General features: G+C 35.6%; 1 protein-coding gene across 1 annotated transcript in view; it reads left to right on the top strand.

Moving 5' to 3' along the window:
* LOC109045685 (gamma-aminobutyric acid receptor subunit alpha-3-like) overlaps positions 1–18859 on the top strand; it is a 200380-nt gene that overhangs the window by 41284 nt on the left and 140237 nt on the right. Inside the window, exon 2 of the mRNA XM_042711349.1 lies at positions 4945–5051. Within this exon, the coding sequence (XP_042567283.1) occupies positions 4966–5051 (86 nt within the window). The 5' untranslated portion in view covers positions 4945–4965. The remainder of the gene's footprint in view (positions 1–4944; positions 5052–18859) is intronic.

The following is an 18859-nucleotide window of genomic DNA, read 5'->3' as shown; positions in this document are numbered from 1 at the left end:
TCCATATGAAAGACCCATGACTGGCAAAGCAGTGTGATACTTGTTTTCTCTCCAAAATGGCAGGAAGAATTATTTTAGTGTTTTCAATGTATTAAATAAAATATGTAATGTGTATAAGAGGATGTTAACTGTAACAGGATGATTGGCAGGCCGGTTTACAATGACAAAATGCAACAGAGCACGATTTTATGGTAGTGTGTCCCAAAGCTTGCCTACTCTTCTGCTACACGCTCATAAGTATCAACTTTTTTTCTTCTCAAAAAGAGTATAGTAGTTGAATTGGGGCACAGCACAACAGTATACATTCTGTATCAAATCCTTCCTAACCAAATTCATTTCATCAGATATTTTGTAGGAGACCTATTTCAAGATCTGAAATGGATGGGTCAGGACAGGTAAAGGAGACATTCAAAATGTGTATGTCAATATCCCACCAGGAACAGGGGTTGGAAATACTGGAGTATACAGTAGAGATTTTGAGTAAACTATTTCTGTGTTGTACTAGTGCTGTAGATGGAACATCAAGTGTAAAGGTACCACAGCTTTGAGAAACGAAAGCCAGATCAATAGGGTAGATGGAGGACTTATTTACCATGCTACCCTTAAGCTTTTACTATTCTTCTGTGAATGTCTGACAGCAGACTATAAACTCAAGGGTAGCACTGCTGCAAAGCCTACAAGAACCTTGGAACTGAATGTTTTTTCACCTTTTAATTTAAAATCAGCCACAGCAGCGGGCCAACGTGGGATGCCGGCGTGGGCAATATCCAATTTCTCCTCGTGGTAGATTGTGGATCATTCAAAGGTGCTGGGACTTCAATTCAGCTCTTTCTTTTTACTTGAATCAAAGTATGCAAGGTTGTGTATTTGTGTGAGAGTTTCATTAATCCTTTGAAATGTATTCAGCATATACAAAGGAGTTGCCACTAGGAACATGGCAATAATGACTTTGCAAATATAGCAGAAAAAAATACAGTCTACTCTGAATGCAGTAGCTTTTGTTAAAGAAATTACTTTGTGTTTGTTGAGTTCAAGTGCTGCTTTGCAAAGGGATTGCAGTTCTGTTTGGGGCTCTTTGCAATTTGATTGAAGTCCACTCCTAATTCTCTATGCACTTAATGGAACTGTAATGCAGCTTGCATATAAATGTTCATATTAATCTACCTCTTTTTTATTTTACAAGTGAAATGTGTTTCCCCCTAGAAGCTGTAGATACAGACATATATCTATAGAAATTCTACAGAAGTTAACAGAGGAATTGTGACTGCAGGCTGCCTTTTGGCTGACTATCAAAGCAAAGAATCTCCAGACAGTTAAATCAAATCCATGCAGTACTGCTCTGCACAGTAGGTTCCAGCAAACACTTGTCACAAACACATTTCAGTCTATATATATATATATATATATATATATATATATATATATATATAAAAATGCACTGAACAAAATTATAAATGCAACACTTTTGTTTTTGCCCCCATTTTTCATCAGCTGAACTCTCAAAGATCTAAGACTTTTTCTATGTATACAAAAGGCCTATTTCTCTCAAATATTATTCACAAATCTGTCTAGGTCTGTGTTAGTGAGCACTTCTCCTTTGCCGAGGTAATCCATCCACCTCACAGTTGTGGCATATCAAGATGCTGATTAGACAGCATGATTATTGCACAGGTGTGCCTTAGGCTGGCCACAATAAAAGGCCACTCTAAAATGTGCAGTTTTACTGTATTGGGGGGTCCAGGGGGGTCCGAAAACCAGTCAGTATCTGGTGTGACCACCATTTGCCTCATGCAGTGCAACATATCTCCGTCGCATAGAGTTGATCAGGTTGTTAATTGTGGAATGTTGGTCCACTCCTCTTCAATGGCTGTGTGAAGTTGCTGGATATTGGCAGGAACTGGAACACGCTGTTGTATACGCCGATCCAGAGCATCCCAAACATGCTCAATGGGTGACATACCCGGTAAGTATGCTGGCTATGCTTTCAGCTTCCAGGAATTGTGTACAGATCTTTGCAACATGGGACCGTGCATTATCATGCTGCAACATGAGGTGATGGTCGTGGATGAATAGCACAACAATGGGCCTCAGGATCTCATCACGGTATCTCTGTGCATTCAAAATGCCATCAATAAAATGCACCTGTGTTCGTTGTCCATAACATACACCTGCCCATAGCATAACCCCATTGCCACCATGGGCCACTTGATCCACATCGTTGACATCAGCACACCGCTCACCCACACGATGCCATATACGCTGTCTGCCATCTGCCCTGTACAGTGAAAACCGGGATTCATCCATGAAGAGAACACCTCTCCAAAGTGGCAGATGTCATCGAATGTGAGCATTTGCCCACTCAGGTCGGTTACGACGACGAACTGCAGTCAGGTCGAGACCCCGATGAGGACGACGAGCATGCAGATGAGCTTCCCTGAGACGGTTTCTGACAATTTGAGCAGAAATTCTTTGGTTATGCAAACCGATTGTTGCAGCAGCTGTCCGGGTGGCTGGTCTCAGACGATCTTGGAGGTGAAGATGCTGGATGTGGAGGTCCTGGGCTGGTGTGGTTACATATAGTTTGCGGTTGTTAGGCCGGTTGGATGGTCTGCCAAATTCTTTGAAACACCTTTGGAGATGGCTTATGGTAGAGAAATGAACATTCAATTCACAGGCAACAGCTCTGGTGGACATTCCTGCAGTCAGTATGACAATTGCAGGCTCCCTCAAAAATTTGCGACATTTGTGGCATTGTGCTGTGTGATAAAACTGCACATTTTAGAGTGGCCTTTTATTGTGGCCAGCATAAGGCACACCTGTGCAATAATCATGCTGTCTAATCAGCATCTTGATATGCCACACCTGTGAGGTGGATGGATTATCTCGGCAAAGGAGAAGTGCTCACTAACACAGATTTAGACAGATTTCTGAACAATGTTTGAGAGAAATAGGCCTTTTGTGTACATAGAAAAAGTCTGAGATCTTTGAGTTCAGCTCATGAAAAATGGGGGCAAAAACAAAAGTGTTGCGTTTATAATTTTGTTCCGTGTGTGTGTGTATATATATATATATATATATACACACACACACACACACACACAGATTTTTAATGTTTTTGAAAGAAGTCTCTTCTGCTCACCAATCTTGAATTTATTTGATCAAAAATACAGAAAAAAATTTTATATTGTGATATATTATTACAATTTAAAATAATTGTTTTGAAATTTATTATACTTTAAATTATCATTTATTTCTGTGATGCAAAGCTGAATTTTTAGGATCATCACATGATCCTTTAGAAATCATTCTAATATGATGATTCATTATCAAAGTTGGAAACAGTTCTGCTGCTTAATATTTTTTTCAGAACATGTGAAACTTTTTTAGGATAATTTGATGAATAAAAAGTAAAAAAAAAAAAGAAGCTATGTTTTTAAAATATAAATATTTTTTAATAACAATATATACTACTGGTCAGTAATTTGGGGTCAGTAATTTTTTTCTTCTTTCATTTTTAAATAAAATCTATACTTTTATTCAGCAAGGATGTGTTAAATTGATAAAAAGTGATAGTAAAGAAAATATATTATTAGAATATATATTATTAGAATTTTTTTTTTTGAATGAATGCAGTTCTTTTTAACCTTTTATTCATCAAATATATTAGACAGCAGAACTGTTTCCAACACTCATAATAAATCAGAATATTAGAATGATTTCTAAATGATCATGTGATAGACTGGATGTTACATGTGACACTGAAGGCTGGAGTAATGATGCTGAAAATTCAGCTTTGCATCACAGGAATAAATTATTTTTTTAAAGTATATTCAAATAGAAAACTATTATTTTAAGTTGTAATAATATTTCACAATATTACTGTTTTTTCTGTATTTTTGATCAAATAAATGCAGGCTTGATGAGCAGAAGAGACTTCTTTCAAAAACATTAAGAATAGTAATGTTTCCAAACTTTTGACCTGTACTGTATATATATATATATATATATATATATATATATATATATATATATATATATATATATATATATATATATATATATATATATATTCAAGTTTTAATATGCATAAAAATGCTAAATATTAACTACTTTTTATGTACTATTTTTAGATGTTATATTGTAAGTTTGTCCAATTATTAAATCAATATTTTTACTATATTTATATTTTTATTATATTTTTTTAATATTTAACTTAAAAATGCCTTCTTATGCAATAAAAACCTTATATTTCAGGAATGTTTTAGCGATTCAAGTATAGTTTCTGAATTTGAATTAAGGTATCAAACAGTATGCATATTCTTTACTTAGAAAAGAAACGTTTTCAGACTTGGAATGATTGCTTAACAGTGCCTGTGCTACAAGTTTTATAGGCCTTACAGACAGACAGACAGGCAGACAGACGGTCAGACAGACAAAACATTCTATTAGAAATGCCACACTGGAGAAATTGGCACTTAATTTATATTCTTTATAATATGTTATTAGGTTAACTTTGATTTTGTGGAACAAGGATCTCAGAATACTCTTACCTGTTAAATTTATCTGAATTATAGTCCATTATAGTCCACTACTTCCTGCAATTTTAATTCATCTTGAAGGAACTGATTATTAAATGCTGAATTTTGCTCAACCTAAAAATAAAACTAAAACTAAAAAAAGAGAGTTGTGATATAAAGATGGATTATCGTATTCGTTGTATATGCACTTGTCAGCTTTACTAAAAATATCAGTATTTGTACTGAATTGCTATTAATTGGTACCATTCATTCCTATGCACATTTATACTGATATTTCAAATTGTCCACCATTCATATCTAATCCTTAGAATTAGCACAAGAAACAAAGCCTGTATGCCATATTCTTAAAGTTCTCCACTTTGCTATTTTGCTTGTCCTCACCCTCCTTTCCCTCTTCTTTCTGCAGGCTTTCAGAACTCAGAGTGATATGGCTGGCGTGCTCCGCAAGCTTGCAGCATGCATCCCCTGCGTGTGGATCTTCCTCATGCTTTTCGACACCAGCTTACAAACCGGGTAGGATGACTCATAAACCCTCCCCATCTAGCCACACTCTCTACCTTTTCTCTGTTGCCCATGTTGCAGGCTCTAGGGATGCATTGCAGCTAATGCATTCATTAATAAGGTTGTATTACAGTGCAGGGGCTTTTACGATCCGCAAAATGTCATTGGAGCCAACCGTAGCCAGCTGTAAATCGCACGCACAAACTGCCATGAATTGGATTTTCGGTGGTGGAGCGGGCTTGGTTACAAGTGTGACTCAATAAACCTGGAAGAAACTCACGCTGGAAGAACCTGAGGGATTCCGAGACGTGTTTAGCCCAGATTGTGTTGCAGTGATGCCAGTTAGTTTTCACTGCTCATTAGCTCTCTCATACATGTCAGAATTGTGAAGGTATGTACAGACAGAGCTTTTGGTGAAAAGGGGATTTTGAGCTTGCAATTAAGAGCCAGAGCTAGTGGTTTTCTTTTTTTTTTGTTAACAACTGTTTATTGATTTTTTTTTTTCTGTGAACAGTAGTATCAAGCAAAAAAGCAACTGTACAATTTTAGAACTCATTCCAACCCATCCCACCCCCTGGTAGACTTAAGATTAGAGAAGAAAAATAATAAATAAATACATAAAGTAAAATAAATAATAATAGTAAAAATAAATTAAGTAATATTAATACATAAAATACAATAAAATAATATTTACAAAGATTTTAGAAAAGATGACACAACATTAAAAGATGAATGCCATAAATTAACAGTTTTCACATTAGACCCATGTATACGAGAAGTTGAGAGTTCCATCAAGATAATGTCCAACAAATATACCGCCCAGGTTCGTCTGTCCATTGTGTGAGGAGGATTCCAACGATTGACTAGCAACTTTTTTGCTGCAGTGAGAGCAGCTAACAGTAAACCTCTTTGTTGGAAGGACAAGGTAAGGTCCCAAAGTCATTCATGAAAAAAATGGCGTGGAGTAAAACAAATCTCAGTACACAACAAATAAGAAAGGTCCTGTGAGAGCTGAGACCAAAAAGGAGAGAGAGAGGGGCACTCCCAAAAAAAATGCAAAAATGTGCCTAAAAGATCCTTGTGAACAGAGATTGCACTTAGGAGAAGAAGACAGATTTATATGAAAACGTTTCATTGGAGTCAAGTAAACCCTATGCAGCAATTTCCAATGAACCATTTGGTGGTTAGGGTTTTTAGAAGACAGTTTAAACATTCCCCATATCTGATCCGAAAATAAAACATGTACATCCTCATTAAGATCCTTAGCCCAGACAGTTGTAATAGATAAAGGTTTGTATGAATGCTCAAGACAGAAAAAGGTAGATGACTGAAGCAGAAGAGGGAAATTCCTCAGAGGGAAGGATTAGTTTGCGCAAAGGGTGAATAGGCAGTTGAGAGTTCCAGGGCACCCCATATGCCCGTAGGGCCGATCTAATGCGCAGATACATAAAAAAGGAAGTGCCTGGCAGATTATATTGAGTTTTAAGATTCTGGAAGGATTGTAAACCATTATCATCATAGATATCTCCCAGAGTGTTTACTTTATGATGAGTCCATTGCGGACAATGAAATGGAGTATTGCCTGATAAAAGATTATTGTTGTGGAAAATTGGTGAATGCTTATGCCATATTGTAACTAGTTGTAAACGTCTTTCAACATCCCTCCATGTGGATAGGAGATGGGTTACAATGGGACCAAACCTAGATTTACACTGCCTAAGCGGAACCCCCGAAAAAACAAGATGCTTCAATTTATATGGATACACAATAGATTCCTCAATTGCTCTCCAAGATACAGAAGCATCAGGGTCAAACCAAACTGATAAAGGGCAGAGGGAAAAGGCTTGAGCATACAGTCTAAAATTAGGGAGAGAAAAACCTCCATGTAATCTACTTCGTTGTAAGGTAGTCAGTTTAATACGAGGACGTTTCCCATTCCATATATACAGTGAAACACATGCATCAAGTTTGTTCCAGTAGCCAACTGGTGGAGCGAGAGGAATCATCGAAGAAAAGAAATTGATACGTGGGAGAACATTCATTTTAATCACCGATATACGAGCCTGAAGAGAAGTAGGAAGACGAGACCAATTTTCCAAATCTGAGGATATTTTGGATAGAATACTATTATAGTTTTTTTGAAAGGATTTCTTGCAGAGAAGGAAAAAAAAAATCATCTATCCCCAAGTACTTAAAGTTTTGAACCAATGGAATAGATACCGAAAGGGAAGTGGGATCAAATTTAGAATTGAGGGGAAGTAGACATGACTCACTCCAATTAATTTTAAACCCAGAGAGAGATCCAAAATGGTCAAAATAAATTCAATACATGAGGAATAGAATGTGACGGCTTCTCCCAAAAACAATAAGATATCATCAGCAAATAAAGAAATATGATGCTGAGTATTCCTTATAATTATGGGAGAAATAGTTTGAGATCGTCGGACCGCTTGAGCTAAGGGTTCCAAGGATAATGCAAATAACAGAGGAGAAAGCGGGCAACCCTGACGAGTACCTCGATGTATAAAGAATGGGTTAGAGCAAACAGAACCTGTGAGAACAGAGGCTGCTGGATTGACGTACAGAACTTTTATCATGTTTATGAAACTCGATCCTAGACCCCAGATGCTGTAGAACCGCCCATAAATAGTTCCATTCTTCCATAATATGCTGGTAAGTCGAAGGCTTTGAAAAAAATACCCTGTGTTGGTCATGAGGTGACATCGCATTCTAGACGATATAGATGTACTGCACATCAGGGTCCCTGCCGTTAGGATGAACTATTAACAGAATATGACTGCCTTGAGTAACTGAAAAATTTACATATCTAAACATAAAGGGGGCCTTAAATGAGATAAATGTCAAGCCTATGAGCTGTGCAATTTCTCTAACCCTATTTTAGATTAGACACATTTAAATAGTGTGCAGGTAATTATTTATATAAAATTTTACCATCGAGGATTTTCCCCTTGGTTCATTATAATCGGTTCAGCCATGTAATTCGAATTCCGACTCTGACAAGCCTAGGTAGATCAAGCGTGGTCCCATTATTTAAGCAGGGTCAATTAACACATCAGAAACGAGTATAGAGGTTCCACTAAAAGAACTATTAATGTTCTTTGGGTCTGTCATGATGATCCCGTATTGGGATTTCACTGCTGAAATATTAGCAATTTTCACTGTTGCGTATTCAGAGCTAAAAGGTGGGCTTGGTCCTCATCCTGCTTCTTTGAATCAGGGAATTCTGCCCTGGATCTCGTAATGCATTAAGTTCGGAAATAACCACCATAAATTTTGCTGAGATGTACTGTCTGAGGAAACAACGGAGATTTTGCTGGAGCTGTGATTCCAAGTTTCAACTATCTTTTATGTCATGATTTTATTGAAATTGAGTCCTTACTTGCAAATCTTTACACTGCATTCCAAAGTGTTCGCGGATCATCCACCGAGCTGGGTTAAATCGCCATTAGTTTGCATTAAATTGAAAGCTCACAATTTTCCATCATGGATCTAAGGAAACAGAGATCGGCATCACGAACAGATGAAGATATAAAATGAAAACTAGTCATGATTCGCGAATAGGATTTATGAGTTGCAGAAAAGAAAGTGAAAGGACTTGGCAGAAGGATAAACATATCCACCAATGAAGGCTGAAGTTTTCTTGCCTAGTTGTTCAGAACAAAAGTGTGATGCCTTGTCCAGCGGACCATTACAGAATTCTGTCTTCTGCAACCTCAATACAATTTCAAAATCAGAGCTAGTGGTTTTCTAAAAATTAAGTACAACATTAAATCATAAAAAAATACCCCTGCCATGACATACAGTAGGTGGACATCCAAAACGTCGTTTTCTACCGTGCCGCTCGTAACGCAGGCCGCGGGCGTCCTGGATTTGCAGCTTTTGACCGCTGAGTGGCGCTTTATCAAGCGCATCAAAGAAGCCCATTTTTACGCAAATAAGACGTCAGGCTTTGACCGTTAGACGAAGTGTTAGATTTTGACTGCGAGTATATGTCCTTATGAAGATATGTGCGTTAGTTAATTTACTTCAAGCACAAATATCAAGCATTTGTGCTGAATTTTTCTATTAATTGAGCCTGTGCTAGATTTCTCTAACCATATTTAGATTAGACACATAAATAGTTTGCAGTATTATATTTATATAATATGAAGTATGTGTGGTATATTATTAAAAAGAAAATGTGGTTTACTTTCATCGGAGCATAAAATTCCGCAAATGGGTAGCCTATTGTGAGCTAGGCTTGGTGTTTTTAATAAATTTTTTCTTTATTTAGTAAAACGTAAAGCACTGTATAATTTCGCTCCCATTATTTTAAGGCCTAATTAAAACAAGAAACGGAATAAATTTTCCAACCTGAACGATTTAACAAATCATTGCAACCTTCCCCCCAAAAGCTCCCCAAGATGGAGATATAAAACGTCCGCACTTATCAACCAAAGTGCACACGATGTAAAAAAAAAAAAACAGATCTTCATTATTGACAACGTCACTGATTTTAAATGGAGTCTTCTTTGCTTGTCTTTTCATATAATTTAAGTAAAGTAAAAAATAAATAAGATGGCGATAGCTTGATACACATAATTCTCTCTCCGATCAGAAGATTATAATGACGGCAAATAGTCCGAGGCGGTTACAAGCTTATATTCACAGATGCAGTGGTTTCTGGTTGATCAATGACCGCGGAAAGCTAGTGATATTAAATGCTTATTGTTGCTGCGCCACTCCGGGCTCATGCCGCGTGAGAGAGATGTTTCGCCCTAGATGACAAGGCCGTCCGTGGTAACACGTTTACGACAGTGTCTGCTATAGTTACAAATAATTGATATCACAGAAATAAATACAAACCAGCGCCATAACGAGAATGAACATATAGACAATAGAAAATTGATTTAGCATCCATGACACTGACTCACTTCAGAGTTGCCAGTTTTTAATCTGAAACAGCTCTTAAACGATGCCTAGTATTAAAAAAATATATATTGTTATAATTAAACTTGTTTTGAACCAAATTTCTTGTCATTTGAATATGTATTTTGAGTAGGGAGGCAAAAAAAATCGATTTAAATTGTAAATCAGATTTTTTTTAAGTTAAGGCAACGGATTTTTTTTTAGGCCATAGGCCTATCGGCCAGCCCTAATGCAACATTTTTTTTTTATTTTTATTAAGTTAAGTTAAGGCAACTTCCTCTGAAATTAAGTTATAATAACTAATAAACTTTATTGCGCTATACAGTAGTCAACATTTGAAGTGGATCAAACCTTTCTGTAAAGTTGTCCTAAAACCCTGTTCTGCAAGTTTGAAACCCGTCCTTCATAAGACTGCGTCCATATGAAAAGAGCGAAGAGATTCACCACCTTTATCTCGACCCCACAAGCTATACAGAACTACCACCCCAACCCCTCCAGGCTTTAACTGAATTCAGTCTGTTTTTGCTGCTATGAACAACGCTTCTCATCATACTACTTTAATAAATAAAATAAATAAATTTATGCATTTAGCAGACCTTTATCTAAAGCACTTAACGGTGCATTTCAGGCTATCAATTTTTACCTATCATGTGTTCCCATGGAATCGAACCCACAACCTTGCGCTTGTTAGCGCAATGCTCTACCACTTGAGCTACAGGAGCACTAGGGTTGAAACATGCCTGTACTCACAGCAGCCTTACTCGTTTTATTCATTCCATCATTTTTCCCGCATCAATTGGTTATTATTTTCGAATAACAAATATATCAATTGATAATTAATCATTATTTTTGCCACAATCATTGTTTATATTGCCTGAACGTAGGCGTTTGCGCGTATTCGAAGTGAATGTTTTTAACTAGACCAAGCGGTAATCCTTATCCTCCGTAGGCAGCTGCTCCCGCTTCACAGCGCGCGGGACTTTCGCGCAAACTGACCCACATTTAGCAAGACAGGAAAACATTCAGTCTGCCTGAAAGAAGACATATTTCATTGTAAGTTAATGCTATTAAAAAAAGAGTAAAAAAAAAAAAAAAACCAGTGTAGGCTATTCTTAAACTTGGAGCTCATTATATGAAGTACAAATCCAAACACCAGAAGCAACCTACACTCCCAGTGTTCTTTCACTGAAAAGTATGCATTTTATTTATTCACAGGCTATATGGTTGAAATAGTAATATTTCAGTTGAAAACTTTAAGTGCCATTGTTTAAAAAAATGCATCAAATGTTTCATAGACCTTAAGTTGTCATGCTTTGAAATCCCATGCCATTTGTAATTTCACAGTATTTTCACCTCCTAAATAAATTACTACCCCCAATTCTATAATGGTAAAATTTATTCAGACCGATGGCATTTTTTATGACATTATTTATTTTTATTTTTATTTTTAGAATAGGCTAATTCTAGCCTACATAAATGGATGAATCAAAACAAATTTAACTTTTTAACTGCAGGCAGATATAGGCCTATATTATTGTACATTACAAATATTTGGATCGTCCCTTATTTTTTAAAAGAATAAATACTTATTTTCTTCAAGAATAAACATTATGAATAAATAATTAAAGAAAGAACCTCTATTAGCCCTTATTTGTAGGTTGTCGGAGAAATGCGAGCGATTCATAGATTTAAAAAAGAAAAAAGTGGGTGCTTGGTTTCAGAAAAGGAATATACCTCGTAAAAAATGCTATGATGAAAAAGTCATGCTAACTTATTAATTCATAGAAATTAATTTAAGCAATTAAAACCTATTTTATACTAGATTCAACTTGAATTTCAATACTATTAAACTGACTTTAAAATCTTAAGAAGTTAATAAGTTGAAACGATATAATGTCACAGTGCATGTTAAATAACCTAAATTAACTTGTATCTTATATAGTATCTGAAGACCTTGATTGCATGTTAGCATTATTATTTTTTTATATATATATAATATATTTTTTTTTAAATGAACAATTCCTGTATAAAATGTGACAGCAACCTTTATATCAAACATTTTGAAATCGTCCACAGCTGAGCAACGTGATATGTTATATTTGTTTTGTTCACGAAGTGAATGTGATGCACAAAGTCATTTTTAGATGCAATGGAAAAATAAAGCTGGATAAAAACATACACGAAAAAATAAATTACATTTGTGAGAGTTGCATTTTATTACATTCAGAAATAATAACGGCAGGCCTAATAATGCTATAGGCTAATGTACCAACAGAATATTTTTAGTTCCCTTCACTTTACAACAAATCCTTTAAATGTAAAAAATTTATCAGAACAGAACAAGAATTACAAAGAATTCTAATGGATAAATATAATTGCAGCAGGCTATATAATAATATAGTCTTATAAACAACCAACAAAAAAATAATTAAAAATAATTGAAAGCGATACTAATGTAAGGTTGGGGGTTATCTCTCTCATTCGGGACAAATCCAAACATATTGCCCATTTGAAGCTAAACTCTTATTTATTAGGTAAAATAGGCTTTGGATTTCACACGTGTTTCAGTATCGACGGGAACATTATAAAACATAATTAGCAAAAAATATGCCAAAGTGGACTGCTGCTCGCGCCCGCATGGCTCGGTGAACGACTGCTGTTTCCAATGAATATGTGCGCGTGAGGCACCAGCGCGATCAAAGTCACAATTCACAATTATTGGTCACACAGTAAAGGCATAATTCAAAAATGCAAAGTGTTAGCAGTTTGAAAAATCAAGAATTATAACAGAGTTATAAGAATTATTTGTAAATGCTAGACCGTTCTCATTTCGCTCTGCAAATGGAACCTGAAGATTATTTTTATTGTTATTATTATTTTAACCAAGAATGAACCGAAATGAAAAAATTTTAATCCGTATATACATATATATATATATATATATATATATATATATATATATTATATATATATATATATATATATATATATATGTGTATGTATGTATGTATATGTATGTATGTATGTAATGACTGTTTAAAAACAATAGCATGCATAAGAGCCTTTGTGTATAGGCCTTTCTTTAAATTTTTGATCAGTAGACTGTAGCCTAAGACTATCCTATTTTTTTAATGGCTTTTAAGGATGTTATAATGTATATTATAATGTTATTGTTGTTTAACGTCTTCCTTTCATTTTACAATTACATTCAGTTCGCAATCCGTCCCTTTGCGCCACCTGGCGGTAGTTTCGCGAATGATTTTAACACGAGACTGATTTGCATTTAACGCTGCGGCGGTATTACCCATTTTGGATGTCTACCTACTGTACATCCTTCTTGACCCATTCCAAGTGTGTCTCAAGTGTGTGTTCATAAAGGGTCTGATATACTCCAAACAGAAGAACGAACTGGTGTGATGTCATTTCGAACAACATTTTGAAATGTGAAGTTCATTTGGTGTTTGCAAAAGACACAGGGCCAGAGCTACAGAGGGGTTTGATTAGGCGTCACTCCCTCAGCCGTGCTGTCCTGCCCCCTCAATCAATATGATTATAAAAAGGGATTTTAATGATTTAATAATAATAATAATAATAATAATAATAATAATAATAATCTCCACTGCACTGGCTTTCTAGCATTAAATGTAGGATAGGCCATTTCATTGAGGCTAGCAATAGCAAGCTAGCTTTGAATGCATAAGATCCCACCCTCACTGCAAATCACCCTCCAAAGCCACGCCTCCTCCAAAACACATGAACACACAAAACACATGCTAACCAGTGACACGATGAGAGACAGCGTTTTTGGAGTGATGAATGCAATGCTTTCAGATTACCTCATTTCTCATTCACAGGTGAGAGAACATTACAGTACAAACCACATAATATTACAATAATAACACCTTCCATTCTCGCTCGGTCTGGAATAGCGTAACGGAATGCACTGATGACATAACATGTCTGCATGAACAGGGTGCACAGAGGTTTGCAAATACAAACGTTGATAGGCAGGTACTGTAGGACAGCCCGTCGTAGCCCTCGGACCGAGGAATATGATTGGACGAACATTTTATAGTCCTACACCTTCCACAGACAATATAAATACATACAGTAGAAATACATTAAGACCACTTAAATTAGTGATTGGTATCGGGATGTGAAGAGACTTTTAACCAGCATAACAAAAAATGTTTTCGAACTAAATCACCTACCCTGCCTTTAATATTAGGTTACTATATCAATATTTTAGGTATTTCAGGATTTCAGGACCCCAATGTGAAGCAGAGGGTATTACATGACTGCTTACCACATAAGTAAATAATTAGACAGAAAATATTGATTTGAGTTGAAATATTTGAACACAAAGCTTCTGTGAAGACAGCAGTTCAAACTAGATGGACGTTTAAGGGATACAGTGCAGTCATACACTTTATCATTGCACAACATTTCACCACATAAATAATTATGGTGATAAAAATCTTACAAATCTTACCAGTTTGTTAGCTATTTTATAATCCATTAAAGCGTAAAAAACAATCATCGCAAAATATCATAATATCCAATTGTATGAAACCAGAGAGAGAATCCGCGATACCACAATGACATATTTAAATAATTGTACATAAAACATCCAACTAAAAAATAATATTTTATAATAAAACGCAAACCAAAACTTCAAGAAAAACTGTTCCTAGCAAGAGTACAGTGCTGACTTCAGTTTCCTGGATGAACCTGTGTTATCAGCTTTTACCGGTTGTTATGTAAGGGATAATGTACATCCAGCCGGTTGTTCTCGCAGAATAAACCCCCGACAGGGTGATCAGGACCCCAACGTAAAGCCCAGGGACATTATCCCGCTTATTACAAGGCTACTTGCCACATAAGTAAATAATTAGACGCAAAATATTGATTTGAGTTTAAATATTTGAACGCAAAGCTTCCGTGAAGACAGCAGTTGCGAGCAAGCGGCAAATTCAAACTAAACGGACATTTAAGGGAACGGTGCAGTCAAACCACATATTTCATTTCACCACAAAATAATTAAGGCAATAAAATAATTAAGACGAAAATGTTTTAAAACCTTACCAGTTTGTTAGTTCTCTCATAATCCATTACAGCGTACAAAACAATCGTAGGAAAATGGCAGCGGCTGCGTTTGTATGAAACGAGAGCGAATCCACGATACCAGGACGACATAATTAAACAATTGTACACCATTTTGAATCGAGTTTTAATATTTTATTAGCTAAACAAACGGAAAGCTTCCACCAATAACAAAAATTGTTCAAGCAAGAGTACAGCGCCGCCTGCTGTTACCCGGATGAGCCCGTGTTATTAGCTTTTACAGGTTGTTATCCAGGGATAACATACCTCGGAATGTCGCGACCTACCAATCAGAATCAAGTATTCCACAGAGCCGTGTAATAACGAGGGATAACATACCTTGGAATGACACGACTGACCAATCAGAATCAAGTATTCCACATAACTATTTAAAAAGTAATATTATTCAATACTCTGCCATCTGTAGGTTGATTGGTAGATTTTAGTTCCATATCTGTAATAAAGACAGGTTTGTTTGTACAAATATGTGGGCCATTTAATTGTGTACCTGCATATACTTGGTGTTATGCCATCACCCCCTTTCATTACTTCAGACACCCCTTTTTTAATTCTGCATTCACATCGGCTCTTGTGAGACACCATTAAAACACAAACACACTGGAGAGCTACTAGTTGCAATTTGAGTTGTAATTATAATATAACTTTCTGACACTGACTGTGTTTTTCATGTATATGCTCAAAGCAAAAAAAAAAAGTGCTATATAAATAAATGTTTCAAATTGCATATCTGGCGTAAACATCCAAATCTCTGTCTTCAGATGCTTTCTTAATTGCTCTTTTGTCACAGCTGTCATTGTTTGTTGTGGTTTTGTTATGTTAGTAAGAGGATAGTGCATGGCACATATTTAAATATTTTATATATTCTATAAATATCTATATATTAATCTGTATACCAGTATAGGGGTATGCAGTGGGGGCGGCATCAGAATACTTGCAAACAGTATATGATTGTTCAGCCATTTGGAACTTATTTTCCCCCTCGAACGAAGAACAAAAATTATTTTTCAGTGAGCATATTAGGCCTTAACAGTGGCCTAAATCCAAAGCCATCATACCAGATCATCTCTTGGTAAGTGTTTAACAGAGAATCATTATACTGCAGATTTCTAGCTGCTTAGGAAGATATATTTGGCATGTTTCTTGATACAGCGTCTGCGTGTGTGTTGCCAGGCATGCTCAGCAGGCATCTATTCATCTGGATCCTCACCATCTTTGTCAGAGTAATTAGTCAAAGAAGAACATTGATTGGAATCTACCAATTCCATCTGGCAGTAACATAAGCAAAAGAGAAACACATGCACGAGAGAGAGAGATAACAAGAGAGGGAAGAAAGAAGCATCTGAGATGAAAGAGGAAGGATAGCAGGCATTAATTTTAGTGTGCCCCCCACACACAATATTCAGTAGGGGTCACTGAATGTGAGGTCCTTGCTTTGGAAGCAGAAATTAATTTCCCATAATATCAGCTGATAGAAAATGTACTGCATTTGATTCAGTGTGACATCACAGCACCAGTCTCCTGGAACATCTATCACCCCCCACCAAAATAACACATTTAACAAATAATAATAATAATAGTAATAATAGTAATAATAATAATAAAAATAATAATAATAATAATAATAATAATAATAATAATAAAAAGCTTATTAATTTATTTACTTTCTTGCTTGCTTTATTTAAGTGCTGTTCATGTGCCACTGATGTTTGCAGATGGATTGCTGTTAATGCATTGGTAATTAAAGTCAATAACTTAACAGTCAGCTTCACATTGTAGTAGATCTAAAAATATATATATATATATATATATATATATATATATATATATATATATATATATATATATATATATATATATATATATATATATATATATATGGCATTTTATTTATGAATTATGACCGTTTTTGATGTAAAAATCCTGCAGGTCAGAACACAACAATGCATGACCGCTAAATCTTCAATAAATCTCCTTATCTGATTTTTTTCTCCTAATAAAATCCTTGTAGCCTCTAATGGTATCTTTCAGAAGAGATCTCAAACCGTGCTCAAAGTCAAATATATTTCCAGGTATCCACAGGGATGATACAGATTTCACCATACACTTAAAGGCTGACACCAATAATTTGCTGCTTTGACTATTTATTGTTAGATCCCAGTTACATTTGCTTTTGAATGCAAATGCAAAAACAAAACGATGCAAATTAATATGACATAGTTGCCTTTTATAACATAGGTTTGCTAAATAAAGGTGCAAGTTGTTCTTTACAAACTGAAGCTTTGTTGTTTCTCACAGTGTTTGTTATCAGTGGCATGAGGTGCAGCTAGGGAACAAAATTACATTCAAATGAACTGAGAGCACTGCATTTTGTGATTGTTTTAACGTATAACAAAGCATTTCATATACTTTCCATTTGAAAGATTTCATTAATTTGGGTAGGTAATTATTATATATTACACACATAAGCTGACTGTAGACCATATACAACACAATAAATGTGATGGCCTATACAACGATGCATTGCTAATTTCAATATAAATACCAAATTAATTTCAATATAAAGATCAAGCTATCCTGTCATTAGCTGGGTTTCCATCACCCTGAAAATATTCTAATCTTGCTTGAGGTGGTTTTTGACTTGTGCGAAAAGAATTTAAAATAAAAATGCCTTAATTCGCAAAAATGTTTTACGCTTGCTTGAGGTGGTTTTTGACTTGTGCGAAAAAGGGTTAATGCAAATAATGGGAGATGGAAATGCATTTTGTGAATAAATTCCTCCAAGCGCATCAAAAAAGTCATGTGACTTTGCGCTATGGGACAGCAAATCCTGACTAACCAGCGGACCTATCTTGTTCCACAGCATCTGAAATGTTGTTATATGGTCATTCTGAAATTCCCGAGCAAAGTCTGTCATCAAAGTATTTCTGTATAATTGCCTCCCAGAACTGTTAAAAGACTGCGTTCCAAACAGCAGCATCCACCTCCGAAAGCAATGAACACATTCATTGTGTTTCGTCTGCTCATTCTGAGGCTGAAGGCTGAGACTGTATATTCAATAGCTTCTCCTACTTTTCTTAGTGATGCATAGTGCCAGTTTATCAGGAAGTGACGATTTTGTTCTCTTTGACCCGTTGGATGGAAACGGTGCTTGTTCGCAAATGTTTTGTGTGATATTCCAATTTTGCGCATAAGTTAAATTTGCAACTTTGGATGTAAACCCAGCTATTGTTGATCATACAGTGCTTTTGAGTAATAATACTATAAGCAATCTTCAAGAGAAACGTATGTCCCTCTGAACAATAAAATCTGTGCAGTACAGTTCTCTAAGAGACTTCATGTTGTTTTAATCAATAATTTTGCGTCTGCTTGTAGGTCTGTCCCAGAAACATGGGCTTATTATTTGCTTGTAAATAATTTATATAGATTAAAAAAAACAAAAACAAAAAAACTGAATAAACAAGACTATTAAATGGACAAACCAGGGCCTTGTTACAGCAGGCTTCATGGTGATATTTACTTTGGTGTTTGTTGAATACATTTTCTTTTGACTAAAGTGAGAGAGAGACTTAAATAGTGCTGTTTATTCACCTGACCCATTTCCCTTACAGAAAGAGAAGGGTTCTTTGCTTTTGATATGCTTTTATTGTGATCCATAGCCCTTTGTTGCTTAGCCCCTACCCAAGTAAATTTAATTTCATCCTTCCCAGGCGTGTACAAATAAAACCCTTTTTTTCCCCTCCAAATGCAAAAAAGCATCCCAGAAATGA

The sequence above is a fragment of the Cyprinus carpio genome, chromosome A21 (genome assembly GCF_018340385.1).
Source record: "Cyprinus carpio isolate SPL01 chromosome A21, ASM1834038v1, whole genome shotgun sequence".
Taxonomy (NCBI): Eukaryota; Metazoa; Chordata; class Actinopteri; order Cypriniformes; family Cyprinidae; genus Cyprinus; species Cyprinus carpio.
Note: the sequence above shows the minus strand (reverse complement) of the source record. Positions and strands in the feature narration are given on the sequence as shown.